The sequence below is a fragment of the Phaethon aethereus genome (genome assembly GCF_964289735.1).
Source record: "Phaethon aethereus genome assembly, chromosome: 3".
Classification (NCBI taxonomy): domain Eukaryota; kingdom Metazoa; phylum Chordata; class Aves; order Phaethontiformes; family Phaethontidae; genus Phaethon; species Phaethon aethereus.
In genome coordinates, this window is record NC_138576.1 from 98,170,977 (window position 1) to 98,183,913 (window position 12,937).

Here is a 12,937-nt window from a genome sequence, read left to right on the forward strand (position 1 = left end):
TATGTGAACATTAATCTTTTCTCTACCTCTTAAAGAAAGGATTTCTCAGACAACAATGAACGAAGGGGAAATAACATGGTTGACTGGATAGGCCACAGGGTCCTTGTTCTTGTCATCACAATTTTTTATATCCTGGTAAATCAACAAAGTAATCTGTGCTTCTGCTTTACCATCATGCAGAAAATAGGGCACTTACTGACCCCCCTACAAATCTTGTCATCAGTCTTTTCCAGTAAAAAAATAAAAAAGGAACCTCCTCCACACCATTAAGTATTGGCATTTCACACACAAGCACATTGTGCTTTATAAACTCTAATATTAAGAGCAACATCACAGATGTGTTCTCACTACAGAGCCATCAAGATGAAGTACAGTGCAGTCCAAATAGTAATAATTTTCTTCAATAAGATGTTGCTCTAAAAGCTTGTACCCAGGACAACAATTTTGACAAGCATGATATTTTTCATAAAGTTTGTAAATACAGTGTTTCCTACAGAATCCATATGGGTCAAAAATGAAAAGTATTACCAAAACAACACTTAGTTTATATATACTTACTCCATGTATCATAGATAACAAAGGTATATTTAAAATTAATATGAGAATGGAACAGAATAGAATAGAATCAGTTTAGTTCAGTTGGAAGGGACCTACAACCATTATCTAGTCCAACTTCCTGACTACTTCAGGGCTAAATTCACAGTGCCTTCATGTTTTTACTTTGAAACTTTCTTACCCTTGATTCACTTATTAAAAAAAAGCTATATCTGAAGTTCAATCTAATTATAAAGGCATCTACTAAAATCTTGGATTACAATAACATTAAGGCTTGTGGGGCAAAGATGAGAATGTTTAAGGTGCAGGGGGGTGCCTGGGCTTTGCTGGACATGCTTAACTCTCCTGTGAACTTATAGGAATCTCCTCTAGGTAAGTACCTTTGCCTTTTTCACCATTTAAGTTCTCTAGTTCTCTTGGGAAAGGCAGATCTGTAAAAATCAGAAAGGTGTAATTCTGTATAACCCTGGCTGATGGACAACTCCCATGTCTCCATTAATGCCCAGAATTTAATGAGAAAGAGGGAGTGAAAACTGAGGAAAAATCTGCTCATTTTTGCTGCCTCTATATCGAGTACTATGAGCTCCAGCACAACCACCAACTGCTTTTTCCTAACAGGTCATTTTTTACTTTGTTCTTTCTGGGGTAAAAGAAAAGAAAATAATAATAATAAAAAGAGACTGAGTGATACTAACAGGATATTCCCAATGAATAATATCAACAGAATCAGACATTTAGAAGAAGGAAGGCATACTCACTGTCATTGGAGCTGAGAACATGGAAAATGCCTGTCTTTCCACATGAGTACTGAACTTGATCTGCCTTTCCTATTCCTTCCCATCTTCTATTTTCAGCTCTGATCAACAGGTTTTTTTCTTTCTGCTGTTTACACTACCAAGGTTTATGCATTTTGTATAAACAGGGATCTGAGAGAGGATACGAAGTATAGCAAGGGATGGATAGAATAAATTAGCAAAAGGGAGTTATGATTCTTTGGAAGAAAAAGTTATTTTTTGAAAGATGAGAGGCAGGAAAAGACCGATACAGAAAAGAAGTGCACTGTAAGATCCTGACGTAGAGAGATAACAAGAAGAGGTCGAGGCAAATAAGGGGAAATCATAGATGGTTCAGCGATGACATACTATTTATCTAGTACAAGAAAAAAGGAGAAAAAATGAACTGAAGTCAGAGATGGAAAGAAGAAATAATAAAACCCAGAAGAGAGCACACAACCAATATACTTGGGAACATTACCATCTTCTGATTTTTTAATTAGTTGCCACAAAGACCAACATGTTCTATAAAGCTGCACCTACTTAGGCAACATACTAGTGAAAAATAATTTTGCATTTTCTTCAGGCTCCAAGTATATAATATCAGGCTTGAAAGGAACCAGGGATGTCAGCATCAGATAATTTACTGCAGCTTAATATAGGGGCTAACAACCGGAGCCATATAAAACAAGCAAACAAAACCTTACTGGTAAACTCCTATGGAAAGAACAGCTCAGACAGCTCCTAGAGGCAACATCATACATATGCCTGCCCAGAGTGTTTTTACACAAATTTGTTACCATCAACTCTGTACAATTTTTATTGCAGCTTTTGATTTGTGCCAGCAGCTCTTTACTGTCAGGAGTACTAAAATTCACCCAAAGATATGTATATCTAGAAATGCATCTAGGAAAATGGTTATTTCCATTAACAGTATAGTCAGCAAGCAATTCATTAACAAGACAGAGCAGAACTATTAATCACATCATTCTGTGGCTCATAAAGGGGGAGAAAATACAATATTCTCAGGGCTGGGTTAAAATATAGTGCCTAACAACTGTTTATTGTGACAAATATTTTCAAAGGACTTCCTTTAGGCAATGTCCCCTTTGACTGTAGTGAATCTTGTATGGCAAACACCTCCAGACTGAAAAGGCAAGAGACACTTTATTTTAAATAATCAAAAAGAATTTGCAATAATAACAGGGACAATAACTAAAACAATAAAAAAACTGTGGGAGTTATATGCTAAAAGAGTATTCATTGGGGCAAGAAATTATATTCATAACATAATATTCGATCTGTATCACTGGGATACAGCAGAAGCCCAAGGAACACCCTGAAGTACTGACAATGCCAATGCCCAGTGTATCACTGTTCTGTGTGCTATTTACTTGGAACTGCACAGATGTCTAAGAATTCTACAGAAAGCAAAAGGCAACAGTTGTGCTATCTGTGAAGTGGGATGTTATAACGTGAAGCAATGGCCATATGCTATAGTGCATTGCTGAGAAAAAATGACATTTTTCTGTAGTAGAAATGAACACAAACCCCTTGCTCCTGACGTTGATGTTGGATAATTGGTAAATAAGCTTTTATCCCAACAGCCTTTTCCCTGATCATAATATTATTACTTCCTGACTTTTCATTTTCTTCAGAAAATGAACCCAGGTATTACTCTCGGTTTTCCAGAGACAGCTGAAGCTTCAGCAGGAATGCAGAATGATGGGGAAGCTGCACACTCAGAAGGCTGCTATAACATCACCTGACTGTACGCTCAGTAAATATGGGCCAGGTCCTCTATGGCATTAGTAATCTCAGTCTCCAAAAACTACATACAATAATTCTGCCTATCTCTTGTTCCATTCCAGCCTGGCTCCACATCCATGAATGCCAATGGGAAAAGGAATTTCTTTGTACTGTAGTTGTAGTTACTAACTTGGTAATAATTTCAGGGAGAACCTTTTCAAATCCTAGACATTCTGTGAAACTGGACACATGCACATCTTGTATGTAATTAGGGCACACCATTTTGAGATTTTTTTCTAATGTTCTGACCCAGATTATTTAAAGAGATATTTTCTGAGAGTTCATTTTTTGTTATATGGGAAAACAGACAGGCTGAAATGTGCACAGGTATAGTGTATTTCTGTAATTAAACTACATTACCAAAAAATGGCTACAAATCTTGTCTCGTGTTGCAATACCTACACCAATGATGTTCTTCCTCTATAAACTCTTATGTAATGTCTTTTCCTTTTCTCTGTCTCTTCTTTAGAAAAGTCTACTTCCGTGGCTTAAAAATTCTTAAGTATTTAAAAGGATGAAATAAATTGTGTTGTGAATCCACCATTTTCATTTTGCAGCATCAGCAACCGTTCTAACACTGGACACTACATTTTAAATGAATGAATTTTCTTTTGCCGTCACAGTGTTGAAACTGGCCTCTGCTGTCACCAACCCATGAGAAAGCACGTGCATACTTAGGAAGGTTAACAAAGAGATTCAGATACCGATAGCTGGCAAATAGGGCACCCATTAAAAAGATGAAAAGACTGATAAGCACATTGTTTTACTTTAGTGGTAGTGTATAATAGCTTACTGACCTCCAAAGAGGAAAAATGCCAGTCTAATGAGACTAGAAAATTGCGATACTTTAAGTCAACCATTTAAGTAGCTCTGAGTAACAAAACAATGAGTACCATGGTGTTTTAGACAAGCGTTTTTTGCCAGGCGAGAGAACATAAGATGGAGTAGGTGATTTTATTCTCCCATTAGGAAAATATACCCCCAAAAACTTATCACCTGCTAGGATCAAAAGGTTTCTGGATTCATTTACTCCATTACCCAAGTGAACTCTCTAGAGAATTAAGCAATGGTTTCCCTGTCTCATATGGACTAAACCTAAAAGCTTGGTAAACACTAGTTTTATCTCACAAACCATAATTTTTAATTGCTAAGACACATAGGAAAGGCATAATCCTCCAGTGATGATATCATAGTCTACTGCCATGGAAATGACTGCAGTATCATAAACACAGGTTTAAGATGACCTCACTGTCGTAGGAAAGAGGGAAATTTCACTGGAATGTGAATGACATTGGGAATAAACATACACAGATACTACACCGTGAAAAAACTCTCTTACTAGTCAGTTAAAATATGGAAGATGAAGACTACAGATAGATGTGCAGCTGAACAGAAAAGGGGTTCTCCTGTCCAAACACTGTAGTGCAGCCTATGAATCTTTGAACAGAGCGAGCCCTCTGAATTCCTGTCAGGGTTCTACTCCATAAGTTCACTACACCAGACAGGAGTGAAATCCCTGCCCTGACAGGCTTACAGTTTAACCACAAGAACACGAACAAAGTATGGCTATACGAATATAGTGTAGGATCACAGAACAACATCGTAGCTGGAATGCTTCCTAGAATGAGTAAGTACTTCAGAAGTGGGAGGAAGAGAACTATACAGTCTCTTGTAGCACACAAAATAACATGAAGTCAGATGCAAATGCAGAAGTACGATCTCAGTGTGGCAAGTGCTAAGTATTTTGGCATCGTCTCAGGAAAATACATATATTTAACCTTCAGCTCTAAAGTACTCTGAGAGGCATCAAACAACTCAAGGATTGGAAGTTGAAATTCATGTGTAAGCTTTGTGTTGCCATGAGCTGGGAATGTTGTGTGGGACCCCAAGTTGAGATGAGACAAGAAAGCTTGACCAAGAACAGGGAGTGGAGAAATGTAGAAGGCGATAATGATCTCACTTAAGTAGAACCTTTCATCTTGAAGGATCACAAAGCAATTTACAAACTTAAACAGACCAGACACTGCAGCTGGTAGGAACAGAATCAGACAGTTGGGAACTCATTCATCGGAAGGAGGAGGTAACAGAGGACTTAGTGAGTGCCCTATCTTCCAAAATGCTGGTGCTGGGAGAAGATAGCAGGACTAAAAGAGAGCTTTTCCTTGAACCTTGCCATGCAGCCATGTGAGAAAACTGCAGAAAGCAAGCAGGCAGCCAGAACTGGCGAAAAGAGAAACAGAAAAATGGGGGGGGGGGGGGGGGGGGCGCTCTGGGTAGCTGGGGAGCTGTCACTGTTAGGATTGTAGTTTACCTTTTATCTCAACCTCAACTCCATAGCCTCTTCACACTTTCTGCAGTAAAACCTCATGTTTTCCTATTATTTTTGCCCTTTTGAAGACCTTCATCCAATTTCTCTTCACCTTCTTCCTGTCTTTATAAAGCGGATTACCCCGTCTTCCTTCCTTCAACTCCAAAATTTTTTCCAAATGCATAGCAGGACAAATAGTGCTACCTCTTCGTTACTGGGAAGCCAGAAAAATTACTTCAGCTATGGCATTCATGTAGCACAGTCCTGGCTGTAGTACCACAAGGGCTATTCTTTAGCTCAAAAGCACTACTAAATGCATACTATTAAAACTTAACTAAACAAACAAGTCTAAAAAACAAGAGGCATATTAGTTATTGCTGAAATAGAATTGCTTCTGGAAGGAAAGACTGCACCTAATTACAGTATACAGTAGCTTAGGACACAAAATAAAGACACCAAATGAAAGGGCAGGGAGGTTTCAATTAAACAGAATCCAGAAAGGAACACTTTGGTTACGCTCAAGTTAAAAGACATTGTGTGACCAGTTTCACATTCGTATTTCCCAAGACTTTTAAAACTTCCACATTTCCATTTAGGAAGGGGGAAAAAAAAGTTTTCATGGATAAGAGCCAAAGACAAGTGTTGAGCAGGTGTTCTAGCACCACCAGTCCTTCTCAGAGAGGACCCACAGCATCCTCTGTTGCACAAACAACAGTTTCTTTCAGAAAGTGCCAGCTGGGATCAATGGCGCACTGTCTTTTGCTTGGGGTTCATAACCTTGGTTGCAAATGCAGCTCTTGTAATGGGTTAAAAAAAGTCATCGGTGGCCTTGCCCTAGTTATTTTGTGTCAATTTAAGAAACACCCAAACAGACATTTTCCCTGCTTTTTCCCTCTGCAGTATTTTGTCATTTTTTGTTAGAGGAACTTTGTGGGAAGCTTTTCAGGTCTGGAGTATAACACCAAATACTTCTAACACACTACAACATTAAGCTGTGTCTCACCCTAAAATAAACTCAGATTTTGCGGGGGGGCGGCAATTTAATGACAGTTTACAGCAGTGGAAATCTTCTTTTGACATGAATGAGCTTGGATCAGGCCCCACATCAGATGAGCAGTGTCTGGGCCAATACACATATTCAAAAGCTGTATATGAACAGAACAAAATTAATTTTCTTACTAAATTCCATTACTGAGAATTTAATCAACTTGATTTTTTTCCTGTTTTTCTTTTTGGCCTCCCAAGATACAGCTTGCTTTCTGCCAGGCAAGAGAAGGCAAAGGGGAGTTTTTTCTAAACCACATTTAGGTCCTCGAAAATCAGGGCAGAACAACAAAACACTGAGCCTGCGCATCCTGCATTTACTATACACCCAAACTTTGCTAGGTCAGAGAAGAATACAAGGGAACAGTACAGGCTCTGAAATCAAGCCCAGATTTTTCATTATTACATAAACTAAACAATTCACAGATGACACATTCTCTCATGCCTTGATGCCTTTCTCTGGATCCAAAAGATTAATTTCCTCAACTGGACTAAGCTTGTATTCCTTCACAGTTGTGCTTTCCCATGCTGCTGGCAACGGCAGATTGACTAGAATGAGGAGTGGCTGCTGCAGGGGAAGCATTACAGATAAAAACAAAAACACAAATGAAATGGATTTGAAGGATTCTAGAACACTTTTCGCTGCTGCTAGGGGAAGCTGAAGAGCAGAAAAAAAAATTAAAGCAAGAAAAACCATTAAAACTTGGTGACTGTGCATGCATGAGAAATGGTGGAAATGAGAACACGTGAAAGACCTGGAAACAAAGCAGAGAAGAAAACAAAGTCATATGTGAGACCTTCTCTGCTCGCTCAAAAGCAACATAAGAAAATTCCTTTTCATATTCCCACCAAAAAAGCCTGAAATTATTGATCCAAATATTGCACTTCAATAAAGAAAGTACAGAGATAGCTTCATCAGGGACATCATGGACACTTCCAGTGAGACAATAAGCCATTTACATCAGCTGATGACAACCACCATTAGAGACTTAAGAGGGAGAGATTAAGAGAGAGAGACGTCTACATCTCTCTTAAGAGAGACATAGAATCTTACTAATGGAGATACCTTTGCCATTTTGCACAAGCAGAGATTGTGCTCAGTTATCGAAGATGATTCGATGCATCCGTCAGGCTACTCTGAGATGTTAAGTCCAGATGTGCAATTGTCACCCCTGTCCACTCCAGTCTGGCAACATACTACTTGGTAGCTCAATGCTTTCTCTGCTGTGTCTTTCTTCCCTTTCTGAATGCTTTCAGTCAATCAGTTTACTGATTATTACAAGTTTACTACTTGTAATAATTATTAATGACGGTTGTTACAACAGGGGACTGGAAGCAGAGCTTTTAGTTCTACTTCTACTCTCTAAGGGAATGAATTAACCTGAGGAAAGGAAAGAGATCCACAGAAAAATAAGAGTTCAAATTTTGAACATCCTAACAAATACAGTTTTCCAGTCTTTGGACTGTGGTCTCATTCTCTTGAGTTAAAGTGAAAAACTGTTGCTGTTATGACTATCCAAAGACTGTTTTTCCATCTTACATTTTGTTCTTTGCTTCTGCTGTTTTCAATTGCCATGCCAAAGTTTCTCCTGTTTATTCTAATTGTTTTAGTGTGTCTGACTCTCATTGGTTTATATGTTTAGTCTTGTCTTGATTTAATATGAATTAAAATGCCGATGCCACGACCAGTCTGCAAATATGAGTCAGAACAGAAACTATTTAAATAATACTATTGATGCTACCCATCTGGTCTGATATCTAGATCATACAGAATAATGCTGTTTTTGTTTTCTACTACTATTGCCTGCTATTGCCAATGAAGTGTTGATTGTGATTGTGACCACAAATATGTTTTGTTCCTGGTCCTATTAAGCCAAAAGAGTGTGGTTTACTGCATGTATGTACGTGAGGTTGTTTTGATTATACTAAATTCACTTTAGAAAACCCACATTCTGCCACTGCAGTGCTATAGGACAATGAGAAAAGAATTTCCAATGAGAACAGTGTTTTAAAAGCAATCCACTGTGCCCCTTCCCTTTAAAAGAATTTTAAAGCACACTAACCTTTCTTCTGACTTTGATTATTTCTCAACACTACATCTGAATACTGTCTTCAACAGAAGGTCCCCATCCTTCTCCTTCTCAGTCATTATGTAAGACATTGCAAATTTCTAATTCTACATTTCCATTTTACACAGAGGTTATGCTTCTTTAAATCGTTAGTTTACTGTATTGAGTAAAAACATTATGTGCTAACATTTTTTTTAGTGGTGAATCTGGCTACCATATGTCCCATGGTAGCTTGAAGCTTATCTTTCTGATTTTTGGTACCTTGCCTCTACAGACCTGGGAATGTTTACCATTAAATGTCTGCCACTCTGAGCAGCTTTCCAGACAGAGGGCCAAGATTGTATTCTAAAGGACCAACAAGGTATTTTACCAGTTTGAGTTATAACATAGCAGTGTCTAGCTCTGGCAGAGTCTCAATCAATATGATTATCTTCTAGGAAAGATAGGCATATTCACCACTCAAGACTAAAGCCTATCAGAAATGTGTCTGACCTCCTTTGTATGACTCTCCTAATTTAGCTTATTCAGTCTCCTCCAGATGGGTGACATACATGCATTTAACACGATCACTGGTGTCCATGTCTTTTACAAACTAAAACATCTGCATAAAAGACAAACTCACAAAAAAATGATGTTCTTTCATCCTTGCTGAAATGAACCCCAGCTTTAAACCTAGAATATACTGCCCCCTCTAAATCCCACATATACAGACAATCAAGAGATACTCTCCCGGCACCAACCCTAATCCTAACCTGGCAGTTTTTACCACAATAAAGCTTGCTTATTGTTCCCTGTTTCATAGCTTTGCTCTCCACTAGGCACATCCCAGCCTACAGTTTAGTACTTTCTACTAGTTTTACCAGGACTTTTGTAACACAGGATACATTTAAACTATGTCTACATGGATACTACATGGAGATTTCAGTCTGATTAAACTCTTGCCAGCTAAATTTAAACACACTCTTTTCTTAATTTATTAAGCCTGAAGTCATGCACTAGTAACAGAGAGAATGAGGCTGTCCTTTCTTTTTCAGTTGAAACAAATTAGTTTATATGAAAAGCCCTTCACTGCTCCTTACAGTAGAGGCTAATAACAGTGAGTCAGATACACTCTTGTGATAGCATTTGTACAATTTAAGAAATCCTCTCAGACGACTGAAAAGTGAAATGGGTTTTCTTCAACCACTTAATCTCAGTGAAACAGCATCCATGGCTACAACCCATGGTTTAACCTCTGCTTACAGTATGGCCAGTTAATATGGTTTCAAATAAATGGCTGTATTTCTATCGTATCAAACTTGCAGCTAAAAAAATGAGTTCTCTTTTTTGTTTGTGTAAGTGTCAAGAGAAAGCCCAAAGCTACGTCTGTCAGCAGTGCTTAAACTAGTAGACAATTTTTTGATGATTTTTTTCCTCACATTTTAGAGCGACAGGAAAAGGAAAGTCTTGAGGTTAGAGCACCATGTTTTGTATTTCAATATAACGTCACAAGCGTCTGATAGCTCATTCACACATAACGTCAAGATGACTTCTACAAGATCTTACTCTGACTTACAAGACAACTATTCTTCTTGGAAAGCTGCCAATGTGTTCTGCAGATTACATAAAGCATTAAATCCTTCTGACACCGGTTCTATGATTATCTAAGGGTTTTCATCATTTCTGCAATGCATGTCTATGCCTAAACTGTACTTACTCCTCAGCATATTCTTCTAATCATGTATTCTACACTTTCTTGACCCACAGCCTTTGCTATAACCATCTGCTGATTCAGATTGAGGAACTGTGTTTTTTTTATTGCAGAATTCCCAGAAGGACAAGCTTATGCTGTCCAGATACCTATACTTTCAAATCCTACTTTAACCAAGTCTGCATATGTAGTTTATAAACACATGTGTTTAAAATAGTGCAAATCAAAGACTGATTTACAAGTTTACTGGGGCTGACAAGGTCAGTCAGTTTAGGTTAGTATTTGCATCATTGCCAACTTTTGCAATTTTGCTTGAATTCTTCTGATATTTAGTATTCATTATAAAACCCAGGCTGCTGGAATGTAGGGCCTTCATGAAATTCTGTACTTTAATTTTTAAAAGAGGTTTCCAAATCTTACCTATGTACCAAAAAAAAAGACAGAGACCCAAGTACCTAATTCTAAAACCAAAATACCCATAAAATTATTAAAAAGGATTTCATAATTTAAAAACCAGCTTTGGGGTGCAGAGGTGCTAAATTTTTGAGGGCTTCCACTTCTTGATCTGTTTGGATATGAATAGCTTGGGAGGCCTTCTCTTGTTCTCTCCCCTCTTTCCAAGTGTCACATAAAAAGTTGTCTGCAATTAATCAACTTATAACCTACTTTTTCATGAATCTAACTTCAGTTTCTTTGCAATAGTTTCTTTGCTTTCTCTCTTGCTTTTCTAGTGGAGACAAGTGCTTTGAACTGAAAGCGTGTTACAGTTGACCAGCTTTATATACCTTCATAAAACCGTTTCAAACTCCTCTGCTGATAAAAGAGTATCAGAGTTCACGATTTCCTATGCGGGCTACTATGAAATGTTGCTTTTCTGGCAAGGCTAATGCCAAGCCACCTAGCACAGCTGAAAACACAAACCCAAGTCTCTCTTCTCCCTCAAGTTACAGACAGCTGATCAAAGCTCCAGCAGACAACACGTTCAAACTTCTCCCCGTTCCCACAGTCTTCTCTCAAAGTATTATTTGCAGGGCTGACATCACCCGGGCCCAGCCGCCCCCACCAGCGGCTCTGCTCCTTCCCCCTGCCCCTGCCCCGGCCGCAGCCAACTCCTCGCCTCGGTTCCCTCTATCCGGGGCAGAGAGCTCCACGCCGCCGCACCTGGCGCCGATCCCACTTCTCCTGACCCGGCCTGGAGAGGGACGTGACACCCGCTTTCCTCGGCTCAGGGCAAGAGGGGTGGCTACATCCCGGCTCTGCCGCAGGCACCGTGGCGACCTGCGCTCCCTTGACCTCGGGGCCTCTGCGTCCACTGCGGGCAGGAAACCGGCCCCGCACCGGGGCCTGCCGGCCTGCGGGAGCCCCCCTGGGTACTAACCTGACCAGGTCGGTCATACAGGATCCTACAACCACCACCTCAGCGGCCATAGCGCCAGGGGACGGCGCTGCTCCAGGCCCCGCAGCCCGGCCAAAGCGCTGCCTGGGCGTTGGACCCTGGACCTGGCCTTCGCACCAGGCCCCGCCACAGCAGCGGCGGCTTCGCCCGTTGCCACGGGCGACGGGCGGGGGAGGGGGCGGCGGCCGCCGGCCCGCCGGGGCCTTCGGCCGGGAGGGGTGCCCCTGGCGAACGCCTGCTGACAAGGCCGCCCCCTCCCCTACTCGCCCTCGCCCTCGCCCTCTCCCCCTCCCCGCTCCGGCCGGGAGGAAACCTCAGTCTCACGCCTGCGCGGGAGACCATCCGCCCAGGCACTGCGGCGGCCGCCAATATCGAGGCCCGCGAAGACCCCTCCGGCCGGGAAAGCGGCGGCAGCGGCGGGGGGCGGAGGCGCGCACGCCGCGCAGCGGGGCGAGAGCGGGGGCGCGCACGCCGGGCGCGGGTGGACGGGACGGGCGCGTGGCCGCGGCCGTTGCTAAGGGGCTGTGTTCCGGCCGCCGTAGGTATGGCGGGGCCCGGGACGGGCCGGGGAGGGGCGGGCGGGAGCAGCGCCCCCGCCGTCCCCGGGGGAGCGGCGCGGCGGGCGGGCGGGCTTCTGCCCCGGCCCCCGCCCCCTCCACTAGCCCCGGGGCGCTTGGGGCGAGGAGGGGAAGACTTGAGGCCGCGGGCCTAGCCCAGGAGTACCTGGCCAGGAGGCGGCGCGGGGGCCAGTGCGGCCCAGGGCGATGGCTGGCTTAAGCACCGCCCGGCGGCCGGCCGGCCCGCTCCCGGGCGCCGCCGCCGTGGCGGGGCGGGGCGGCACGCATCTGTTGGGGTGGCGGGCCCGCTGCCTTCGCAGGGGGCGCCCCCGCCTCGTCGCTGGGAAGCCTGGCCTCGGGGGGGCGGCGAGCCGACAGCCGGGGCCCGGCCGGGGAGGGAGCCGGGCTGGACAGGGAACAGTCCGATGTCCCGCCTCCCGGGTCAAGGCTGAGGGACCTTGCCGGGGGGTGTACCTGCGGCCCCGCAGATCCACGTTACCGATCGCATTCCGGTCTGGCAGGCGGGGATGTGTTCGGGGACGGAGACAGAAGGTGGAGGTGGTCGTGGGTCCCCCTCGTTTCCCCTATGCTCGGACTCTTGCTGCTGCCACCCTCAAAGTGGAAGCCACCACAACCAGGTTGCTGGCGGCCGAGCTGAGAAGGTTGGGCAGGAGAAGGCTGCCTCGCACTGCCAGGCCTCTACCACAGCGTTTATCTTTGCCGCCTTAGAGCTTCG

General features: G+C 42.8%; 1 protein-coding gene across 1 annotated transcript in view; it reads right to left on the reverse strand.

The window, feature by feature from the left end:
- The window catches only part of RBKS (ribokinase), a gene marked incomplete at both ends in the record, with an annotated part of 70,126 nt that extends 58,450 nt beyond the window's left edge, over positions 1–11,676 (reverse strand). Inside the window, one exon of the mRNA XM_081997506.1 lies at positions 11,627–11,676. Within this exon, the coding sequence (XP_081853632.1) occupies positions 11,627–11,676 (50 nt within the window). The remainder of the gene's footprint in view (positions 1–11,626) is intronic.
- Positions 11,677–12,937: the final 1,261 nt, after the last annotated feature.